Genomic DNA, 11,637 nt, shown 5'->3' with positions numbered 1-11,637 from the left:
GAATTATCATGCATATTTTGATTAACAGGAAATGGCATGCTATTTACAAACATGTTATTCCAGTAGGGCATGCTAAATGGCATTTGAGGCATACTAAATGTAGCATAATAAGGATTAGGTGCAAATGGCATATTAGCAAATTGTTCATTCATATTCTGTGTAGACATATCATTCATAGGCATAGAAGACATAGCACTCATGTTGGGAAAAGAAGGTGGTACAGTCATGGAAGTAGGCATGGCAGTTTTGCAATTAACGGACAGATGATTAACACTTCCACACTTAACACAGATTTTCCTTAGAGCATACTTATCAGGTGTGTAGTTGTTATGTTTGTTAATCCCTACTTTCCTATTTCTATTTTTTTTCCTTTTAGCCTCTATTTTAACCTCAATCTTTTCTAGTCTGTCATTCAATTGCTTGATGGACAGATGACCAATATTCACTTTCTTCCCCTTCTTCACTTGACTAGATTCTCCTGAAATAAAGTTTTTGTAAACTGATCAATATTTTTCATTTAACTTGGCAAGTTTGGCTTTACTCACAAGTTTGCTCACAGCCGACGGATGAGGATTTATGTCACTCGACGGATAATCTTTTTTATTATTCGACGGATGACTCTCATCATCCGTCGAGTCTACATCTGTTAGAAATCCTTCAACCAAATTGGACTCCAGCTTCTCTTTACTCTTTTTCCAGGCTGCATCACAGAAGGACTCAATACCTTGAACTTTGGTGATTTGAGCATGGACATCTCTAGATGATTTCCATGCCTTAACCACCTCATGTTCACGATCAAGCTGCTTCTTCAAAATTTCTTCTTTCTTCAAGGACTCAGTTAATTCCTCCTTAGCAATCTTACATTCTATTCTTAATTTTTCAAATTCAATAAACTGAGACTCTAGCACATTATTCCTTTCACTTAAAAATAAATTGTTTTCTTTGATTTTAGAATTTTCCTTAGTGAGGGACTTAAGTGTAACACGCAAATGATATAATTCTATAGACATATCATTTATTACATCATTACACTCAGCTTTAGATAAATGTACAAGGTTAGTGGTGATTACCTGATTACTTGAAGAACTTATCTCTGTTTCATCAGACTTGGCCATTAGGGCTAGATTGACATAGCTGACATCCTCATCCTCATCCAGACCATCTGCTGCCCAGTCATTTTCTTGTGTAATAAAAGCCCTTTCCTTTTGTTTGAGCAACTCAAAATACTTCTATTTATAATCAACAGGCTCAAACTTCTTCTTACTAGAATCTGACTTTCTACACTCACTGGAAAAGTGCCCTGCCAAGCCACATTTGAAACACTTGAATTTTGATTTATCCACCATGTTTCTATTTGGCTTAGGTGCTCCAAAGTTCTTCTTGAACTTGAGCTTGGAAAATCTTCTGGAAAGAAATGCTAGATGTTCATCAATATCATCTCGGCTCAAAGAATCTTCATTTTCTGCTACCATCCCCTTGCCCTTGTTTTCACAGACCTTTGAAGTAGACTCAACAACTTCTATCTTCATCTCCTTCTCTTTTTCTAACTCTGCAACCACTACAATGGACCCTCCTTTCTTTCTCCCTTTCTCCATTCTTTCATCTTGCTCTATTTCAAACTCATAAGTCTTTAGAATGTCATGCAGTCTCTATAGTGTAAACTCCTTGTATTCTTGTGAATTTCTCAGGGAGATTGTCATTGGTTTCGATTCTTTTGAAAGGGATCTCAGGAATTTGATGTTAGAATCTTTGGTTTGGTAGACTCTTCCATGCAGCTTCAGAGCATTTAGTAGCTTTTGAAATCTACTAAACATATCAGTGAGAGTTTCACCTTCTTCACAGTGGAAATGCTCATATTGCTGAATTAGTAACTGCATCTTCTTTTCTCTAACTTGTTCAGTGCCATCACAAATTATTTGAATGGTGTCCCAAACCTCCTTGGCTTTCTTGCAATTGATGATGTTGTCAAACATGTCACCATCAACTCCATTGAATAAGATATTCATGGCCTTCTTGTCTTTCCTGACTTTTTCAATATCAGGATCTGACCATTCATGCCTTATCTTGGGAACTGATGGCTCATTTCCAATTGCAGCTCTCATTGGTACATGAGGACCTCTCTCTATGCAATCCACATAGGCCTCATCTTGAGAAAGTAAAATGAAGATGTATCTTTACCTTCCAGCGATGGTAATTATCTTTGTCCAGAAAAGGAATCTTGACTCCAACATCCTTCTTGTTCATCTTGCTGGTTGTTATGATCTTTAAACTCTTTATGCTTCAAGAGCTTGCTCTGATACCAATTGTTAGTCCCTAACAATACAACAAGAATTATAGAGGGGGGGGGGGGTGAATGTAATTCTGACTACTTTTTGAGATTAATGAAAAATGGTTATAACTTAATAATATATAAGTGTTTGATTTGCAAAGTGCAGAATGAAGAATTAGATAAATCAAAACACAAGTAATAAAAACACAAGTCTTTAAAAACTTTCTGGTGGATTTGAATGTATCCACGAGATATATATATATATATATATAGAGAGAGAGAGAGAGAGAGAACCCTGTGAAGCTTGAATAGCTCATAGCTGCTTACAAATATGAACAACTAAACTTACAGAGAAATGCTACAGGATACATCTTATAATTGTTTCTCTGAGAATGTATTTGCTTAGTCTTCTAGTTGTTCTACTTGCTACTCTTGGTTTATATATCACCAAGATTACATAGTAATAAGACAAGATAATAAAACAAAACCTATCAAGTCTAATACCATGTTGTTTCACTACTCTGTTCCAGCATCTTTTAATATCTTCATAATAGCATGGAAGTGGTAATGCTTCTTTGTTCTCAAAAACCCGGCTGAATAGGCTGCCACATTCTTTTTGTAAACACTCGACGCATGTGACTGTGTTGTCACTGTCAACAGATGTTTGAACTGATTATCTGTCGGGTACGTGGTTATCATTCGTCGGGTTGCCTTGTTGATCATCCGTCGGGTAGTTTTTTTAATCATCCGTTGGGTAGCTATTTGTCACTTGACTTCATTTCATTTATGTAGAATTACAAGACATCTTATAATTACAATTAATCAACCTATTCTGTATATCTAATTAAATTCAACATGACTTATATGCTACTACAGAATCTATACAAAGGTGTTTGCAGAAATGTGCTACATGACTTATTGTTACATAAGCTACTCACTCGATGGATGTCAAATCATCATCCGTCGGGACTATATTGAGTCATCCGTTGGGACTATATTTGATCATCCATCGAGTGCTACATTTTTCACTAAGTTGAATCTACTAAGGTGTTTTGTTAATGCAATCATCAAGTTCACAACATATACCCAACATAGTGTATGAAGCATAGGAATTTGAAGAATTGAAGACTTGGTATAAATAGAGATTAAAGAGGACAGCTATAGTCTTGAAGTTATACTCACTAACAGGAGCTCATTTATATGTTCAAGCGTCGGTGAAGAACAGTGAATGAAGTGTTCAAGATTGTAGTAGCAATGAAGACGATGTTTAAAGTACCAGAAAGGATTCCAGTAAAAGTACAGTTGTTTATTGACGGTTAGTGTTAGAAGCAATGGATATTCAACCAATCTGTATCAACTCAGAAACACAAGCCAAATTGAATTAGGTTCTCTCAATGCTAGTTGTTTGTGAACTAGACCAGTGCACCAAACATCAGTATACAAAAAGGGATTTTAATTCAGTTATAGAAGAGAATGTTGATGCAGTGAAGAATGGTTAAACAAAAGCAGAAACATTCGAAGGCATGATAGTCTTCTCACAGGTCACCATAGAAGTGCATACAAGGACAAACTATGGTCGCCACAGAACTGGTCGCCATAGAGAATTTCTCTAAGGCACCATAGTGATCGCCATAGAGATTCTCTAAGGCACCAGTGGTCACCATAGAAGAAGATACAGTGGTTACCTGGTCACCATAGGGCCTTGGCTGGTCGCCATAGAACTTCAAGTGTTCACCTGGTCGCCATAGAGTTCATCTGGTCGCCATAAAGTTCACCTGGTCACCGTAGAGCTTACTTGGTCGCCTAGAACATCAGCAATCGCCTTAGAGCATTACATAAGCACTGGTCGCCATAGAAGGTTGCTCAAGTCGCCATTGAAGAGTTGTGAAATTCATTGATTTACTTACAACAAATTAAAAGGATTGTGTGGACACAAGACTACCACCTGTCCAATGAATTTGAAAGTCTACACAGAGAAGCAGAATATATAACAATCAATAATTATTATTTTTATTAGTTCTGTTCATCTTCTCTCTTACGGGAGGTGATGAAAACAAGAAATTAAGAGAATACAGAGAAGCTCAGCACATTGATATCCGTTTAACTTCTCACCGGAGAAACGTTATAATGCCCTATTTAACTCTTGTATATTCATAGGGGCATTATAATCGTTATCCGGTAATTAAATCCTTAGACAATAAAAAGTTAGATCATTGTATAGGATTTAATTTGTAAATCTTTGTAGTAGCTAGGAACTTTATTGTTCTTAGATTGTAGCCGGTTAATTTATTTACCGGAGTGTAGCAACACCCCTCGAGGACTTATATATGAATATATACTTCCCCGAATATCTTGTGTTCCTAGTTCTAATATTCCCAAACACTATTCACCTCAGAAACACGAAACCCCTAACCGAGCACTAAATCTATATTCATTAAAGATTCAAAAGAATTTTTAACTTAGTGATTATTGTATTCAACCCCCCCCCCCTTCTACGATAATTCGGGATCTAACACATTCAATCTAGCATTGTTAGGACATATATCGTAACTAATACCTTTGAGATCAAGCTTGGAACAATTCAGATGGTGCAGAATTCAGTCCAGTTTGGGGGTGCTCCAATGGAAGATCCCAATATGCACATTAGAGATTTCATCGAGATATGCGACACCTTCAAGTTCAATAATGTTTCTGAAGATGCTGTGAAACTGAGACTTTTCCCATTCTCTCTGAGGGATAAAGCTAAGAGTTGGTTACACTCTCTACTAGCTGGTTCTATTGCGATTTGGGAGGATCTTTCTCAGAAATTCCTTACTAAATTCTTCTCTATGACAAAGAAAGCTGCAATCAGGAATGCTCTTACTCAATTCGCGCAACAATCGGGTGAATCTTTATATGAAACTAAGGAGCGTTATAAGGAGATGCTTAGGAAGTGTCCTCATCATGGAATGCCTGACTGGATGGAGATCAATTTCTTTTATAATGGTTTGGGAGAACAGTCAAGACCTATGCTCGATACAGCATCAGGTGGAACATTATGGGCTAAAAGTTTTGAGGAAGCTTATGAGCTGATTGAGATGATGGCTGAGAATGAATATCAGAATCCAACTCAGAAACTGCCACAAGGCAAGGTAGCTGGAATTCTAGAGGTAGATACAGCTATAGCTATCACTGCTCAGCTTAAGGCATTGGTGATGAAGGTTGATTTTCTGACCAACTATGGTGTTCATCAGATAGCCAGTGTTTGTGAGCTTTGTGCAGGATCACATACAATGGAGCAATGTGCTATATCTAGTGAATCAGCTCAATTTGTGAGCAACTTTCAGCGGTCGCAACAACCTGTTCCTGCTACTTATCATCCTAACAACCACAACCATCCTAACTTCAGCTGGAGCAATAATCAGGGTGGTATGCAACAACCACAATAGCCATACCAGCAGTTGAAAATAACCAATTTAATCCTCCTGGTTTTCAACAACAGTATACACCAAGGCAGCAATTTCAGCCATAGGGGATGCAACAGTAATCTCATGGAGGTGCCGGTCAATCTTCTAATGAAATATATGAATTGGAGGAGTTGATGCTTATGTGCAAGAGTCAAGCAGTTTCAATCAAAACTCTGGAGAATCAAATAGGGAAGATTGCTAACGCCCTATTGAACCGACCACAAGGAACTCTTCCGAGTGATACGGAAACTAATCCAGGCAAGACGGAAGTTAAAGAACAGCTTAAGGAAATCACCTTGAGGTCTGGAAAGGTCGGTAACCCTGAAAATCATCAAACAAAGAAGCTGAACATTTTCTCTAGAAGGGCAGTGCGCCCGTGCCCATAAGGGGCGCACTATCGCCCTTTTAATTTCCAAAAACTGACAATTTTGCTGATTCAGTTGTGAAAAAGGATGGCGAAGCAAAACCGAAGAAGAATACTGCTGAAAACACTATACCTAAGGATAATACAGGGGATAAACAAGTCTATCCTCCACCTTCATATCCTAAAAGACATTAGAAGCAAAAGTTCGACAAGCAATTTGTAAAGTTTCTGGGGGTTTTTAAGAAGTTGCACATTTACATACCTTTCGCGGAAGCTCTAGAATAGATGCCGAGCTATGCTAAGTTCATGAAGGGTATTCTTTCTCGGAAGTTTAAACTTGAGGAGTTGGAAAATGTTGCTCTAACGGAAGAGTGTTGTGCTGTGCTGCAACAAAAACTACCTCCTAAACTTAAAGATCCAGGAAGCTTCATGATACCATGCACTATTGGAAACTTATATTTTGACAAGTGCATGTGTGACTTGGGAGCTAGCATCAATCTGATGCCATTGTCTATCTTCAAAAAACTTGGTATGCCTGATCCAAAACCTGTAAACATGTCCTTATAACTGGATGATCGATCCATCACTTATTCGTGAGGTGTAGTGGAGGATGTATTAGTTAAGGTGGAAAAACTCATCTTCCCTGCTGATTTTGTCATTCTGGACTTTGAGGAAGATAAGAAGATTCCCATTATCTTGGGGAGACCATTTTTAGCTACTGGCCGAACTCTGATCGATGTGCAGAAGGGTGAGCTTACTATAAGGGTTCAGGATCAGGACGTTACCATTAATGTTTTTAATGCAATGAAATTCCCTACTGATGAAGAAGAGTGATTTAAAGTAGAGTTGGTCAACTCTGTAGTGAATTCGGAGCTTGATCAGTTGTTAAGGACTGACGTCTTAAAGCGAGCCTTAACAGGAGAATCTAATAGTGAAGATGAAGAAGGGGAAGAGCAACTGCAGTATTTGAATGCATCTCCATGGAAAAGGAGATTGGACTTGCCATTCGATTCTCTTGGATTATCAGAGCTTAAAAATTCTCAGAAGCGTCTCAAACCATCTATTAAGGAAGCTCCCACACTTGAACTAAAACTACTACCTGATCACTTGAGTTATGCTTTTTTAGGTGATGCATCTACTTTACCTAATATTATTGCATCTGACCTATCAGATAGTGATGAAGACAAGCTCTTGAGAATTCTAAGAGAGTTTAAATCAGCAATCAGATGAACTATAGCAGATATTAAGGGAATCAGCCCTTCTTGTTGCATGCATAAAATTCTTCTTGGGGAGGGAAGTAAACCAACCGTTGAACAACATAGGAGGCTCAATCCTATCATGAAGGAAGTAGTGAAGAAAGAAATTCTTAAATGGATGGATACAGGGATCATCTATCCTATTTCTGATAGTTCATGGGTGAGCCCAGTGCAGTGTGTGCCTAAAAAGGAGGCATTAAAGTTGTTGCTAATGAAAAGAATGAGCTCATTCCTACTCGGACAGTCACGGGATGGAGAGTAGGCATGGATTATCGGAAGCTGAATAAAGCCACCAGGAAGGATAACTTCCCTCTTCTATTCATTGATCAAATGCTTGGTAGGTTGGCTGGTCCCGAGTATTATTGTCTTCTAGATGGGAGCTCGGGCTATAATCAGATTTGCATTTCCCCAGAAGATCAGAAGAAGACCACTTTTACTTGTCCTTTTGGCACTTTCGCTTTCCATCGAGTTTCTTTAGGACTCTGTGGTGCACCTGCTACTTTTCAAAGATGCATGATGACCATATTCTTAGAAATGATTGGTACTAATATAGAGGTGTTCATGGATGACTTTTCTGTGTTCGGGACTTCTTATGATGAGTGTTTGCATAATCTTGGCTTGGTGCTAAAAAGATGCGTTGAGAGACCAATATGGTGCTCAACTGGGAAAAATGTCACTTTATGGTGCAACAGGGTATCATTCTTGGGCACAAGGTATCTGGAAAATGTCTTGAAGTGGATAAGGCCAAGATGGGGGGTTATTGAAAATCTTCATCCACCAATCTCAGTTAAAGAAATCTGCAGTTTTCTTGGTCATGCAGGTTTTTATCGACGATTCATCAAAGACTTCTCTAAAATCTCTAAACCCGTGTGCAATCTGTTGGAGAAGGATGTTCCTTTCAAATTTGATGAAGAATATTTGGCTGCTTACAAGAGTTTGAAAAAGAGTTTGCCTACAACACCTGTTATTATTGCACCAGATTGGGATGAGCCCTTCGAGATGATGTGTGATGCTAGTGATTTTGCAGTTGGAGTTGTTCTTGGCCAGAGGAAGAAGAATATTTTCCATGTGGTTTACTATGCTAGTAAAACTCTTAATGGTGCTCAGCTGAATTACACTACTACAGAGAAGGAGCTTTTGGCGATTATCTACGGTTTCAAGAAATTTCGATCTTATTTGCTTGGGACAAAAGTGACGGTTTTCATTGATCATGCTGCTATTTGATATCTGGTCTCGAAGAAAGATTCAAAACCTCACTTGATTCGATGGATTCTATTTTTTCAGGAATTTGAGCTGGAAATCAAGGACTAAAAAGTACAGAAAATCAGGTAGCGGATCATCTCTCTCATTTGGAAGATCACAGCGAAGCTTCACAAGATAAGATGTTAATCAATAAATCTTTTCCCAATGAGTAACATTTTGGGGTGAAAAAAGAAGAACCACGGTTTGCAGACATTATGAATTATCTTGTGAGTAACGTCATTCCCCCAGAACTCTCTTATGCTCAAAGGAAGAAGCTTTAACATGAGTTGAAGTGGTATCGATGGGATGAGTCATTCTTGTTCAGACAAGGAGCATATCAGATTATCAGGAGATGCATTCCGTATAGTGAGACGGAGGGTATTCTGCGAGATTGACACGCAACTGTGTATGGTGGTCATTATGGTGGGGAGAAGACAGTTGCTCGTATTCTTTAAGCGGGATTTTTCTGGCCTACTTTGTTTAAAGATGCTCATCAGTTCGTGTTGAGATGTGATCGCTGCCAATGAGTTGGAAATATGTCCAAGAGAGACGAGATGCCTCTTAATGTGCTTCTCGAAGTTGAGATTTTTGATATTTGCGGAATCAACTTCATAGGGCCATTTGTATCGTCATGCAACAATCAGTATATTCTTTTGGCGTGGATTATGTGTTTAAATGAGTTAGGGTTAAAGATTTTCCAACCAATGATGCTAAGGTGGTGATAAATTTTCTTCATAAGCAGATATTCACACGTTTTGGTACTCCAAGGGTTATAATCAGTGATAAGGGATCGTATTTCTGCAATCACAAATTTACTGCATTAATGGAAAGATATCATGTGATACATCGTGTTGCCATAGCCTACCATCCTCAAACTAATGGGAAAACTGAAGTGTCAAATCGAGAGATCAAGCGAATCTTGGAGAAGGTTGTGAGTCCATCAAGGAAAGATTGGTTGTTGAAGCTAGATGAAGCTGTTTGGGCCTATAGAACGGCATTCAAGACTCCTCTAGGCATGTCTCCTTTCCAGTTGGTGTATTATAAGGCATGTCATTTGCCTACGGAGTTAGAGCATAAAGCGTATTGGGCTTTGAAGAAACTGAATTTTGATATGGCAGCTGCTGGAGAGAAGAGAATGCTTCAGCTTAATGAACTAGACGAGTTCCGTCTTCAGGCTTATGAAAGCAACAAGTTATACAAGGAGAAGGTCAAGAGATGGCATGTTAAGAGGCTAGTGCACAAGACATTTGTGCCTGGTCAACAAGTTCTATTGTTCAACTCTCGTCTCCGACTTTTTCCAGGGAAGCTTAAGTCACGATGGTTAGGTCCATTCTTTGTCAAAACTGTTTTTCCACATGGAGCTTTGGAAATTTTTGATAAGCATCCAGGACAAGCTTTCAAAGTAAATGGTCAGAGGTTGAAGCATTATTATGAGGATACGGTGAACCGTGAGGTGGTGAACGTCGTTCTTGCGACAACTTGATTTTGAAGTTTCACGCCAAGCTAAAGACGTAAAACAAGCGCTTCGTGAGAGGCAACCCATGCATTTGTTGTATTTTAGCTTACGAAAAAAAAATCAAAAAAATGAAATTTTTTCCAGAAGCACGGCGCGCCCGTGCGAACTTTCCGGAAAAGGAAAAAAAGGAGAAAATACAGAAAATTCAGTTTTAAGCCATGCCCAGCCCGAAATTAACCTTAATTCTACCCTATTTCTACATCCTAAACACTACCACCCCCATCCTATCACTCTTATATATATACATCTCTTTATATACATACACACCTATCACTTTCACTTACAAAACCCTAGCCTCTTCATCTATTCACTACTCAACTCCAATTTGCTATCAATTGTTGTTATGGCACCCAAAAGAGCGAGAATCATGGGTAGTAGTAGCACTAATCCCTCGTCTACCGAGGATTCTAGTGTGGGAGGCACGGCTAACAGATTTTCTTCTTCGGAGGATCAGACAGAGTTTATTAGGTTGATGTCTAAGCCGATTGCTAAGGAGATAGGGGTTTCTTACCCACGGCTAAGGATGGGAAGCTGTTGGAGATGATTGTTGAGATGGGTTGGCAGACATTCTGTGAGGCACCCGCTCCGGTTTCGATGAGCATTGTACGGGAATTTTATGTGATTACTAAGGCGGACAAGAATGGGTTCTCTGTTGTTCACAGGTTGACGGTGGATTAACATCCCGCTGCTATTCGCCGGGTCATAAATCAACCCACGAGAAAACTGACTGCTGAGGATTGGGTGAGCAAGATTGGGGAGGATTTTGATCTGGATTATATTTTGGCTGAGTTATGTGTTCCAGGGACAGAGTGGAAGTACAAGGCTGGGACAACTGACCCGCTTACTTTTCTTGCTTCGTGTATGAACAGGTATGCTAGGGCTTGGAACTTGTTTGTGTGTGCTAATATCATGCCATCTTCACATTCTCACGAGGTTACCATGGATCGTGTTATTCTGCTATGGGGGATTTTGAATAAAGAGTATGTGGATCTCAGCTTTTTGATTCATCAGAGTATGATGCACTTTCTGCGAGGAGGGACCATGGGAGTGATTCCTCATGCCTCCATTGTTATGAAGTTGTGTGCTTCGGTTGGTGTTCGGTGGCCTGAGCATGAGCAGCTACAGATGCCGAGTGCTCTCATTGATAGTTCAACAATTTCGGTGATGCAGAAGTGGTATGGCGGTAAAGCCGATGAGAAGGGCTTGGGTTATACATATGATCATCTACCGGGTGGCCAGCCAGCTAATCAGACTTATGCAAGGGGTTCTTCTCAAGCATGTCAGGCAGCTACTAGATCCTCTCGTGGAGCCGCTAGATCTTCCCCTGCTCAGCAGACATGGGATAGTTCTGGACTTGGAGATGCGCAATACAGGAGATTGACTAGGCGCATGGATGCGATGCACGACATTCACAGTCATTTTATTGTGGATTTGACACAGGCTTTGGGTACTGCTTTCCGGGGCACTGGTGTCGAAGTCGATTGGCCTGTATTTAGAGCTGATTCTGTGTACCCACTACCTGATACTCCACCCGAGGAGGGTTA

The 11,637-nt window shown here is 39.5% G+C and overlaps 1 protein-coding gene and 1 non-coding gene across 2 annotated transcripts; one reads left to right on the top strand and one right to left on the bottom strand.

Annotated features, from left to right (window-relative positions):
* Positions 1–5,112: 5,112 nt before the first annotated feature.
* LOC141703368 (small nucleolar RNA R71) lies at positions 5,113–5,219 on the bottom strand. The gene has a single exon (XR_012567513.1). It is a non-coding gene; the product is annotated as a small nucleolar RNA R71 (small nucleolar RNA).
* A 4,373-nt stretch (positions 5,220–9,592) lies between these two features.
* On the top strand, positions 9,593–10,060 carry LOC141703367 (uncharacterized). The gene has a single exon (XM_074506899.1). It carries the CDS (start codon positions 9,593–9,595, stop codon positions 10,058–10,060), a length of 468 nt encoding a protein of 155 aa, XP_074363000.1.
* The last annotated feature ends 1,577 nt before the right edge of the window (positions 10,061–11,637 follow it).

Source organism: Apium graveolens, unplaced genomic scaffold, assembly GCF_009905375.1.
Source record: "Apium graveolens cultivar Ventura unplaced genomic scaffold, ASM990537v1 ctg6592, whole genome shotgun sequence".
In the NCBI taxonomy this organism is placed as follows: domain Eukaryota; kingdom Viridiplantae; phylum Streptophyta; class Magnoliopsida; order Apiales; family Apiaceae; genus Apium; species Apium graveolens.
This window is presented reverse-complemented; position numbering and strand designations above follow the sequence as displayed.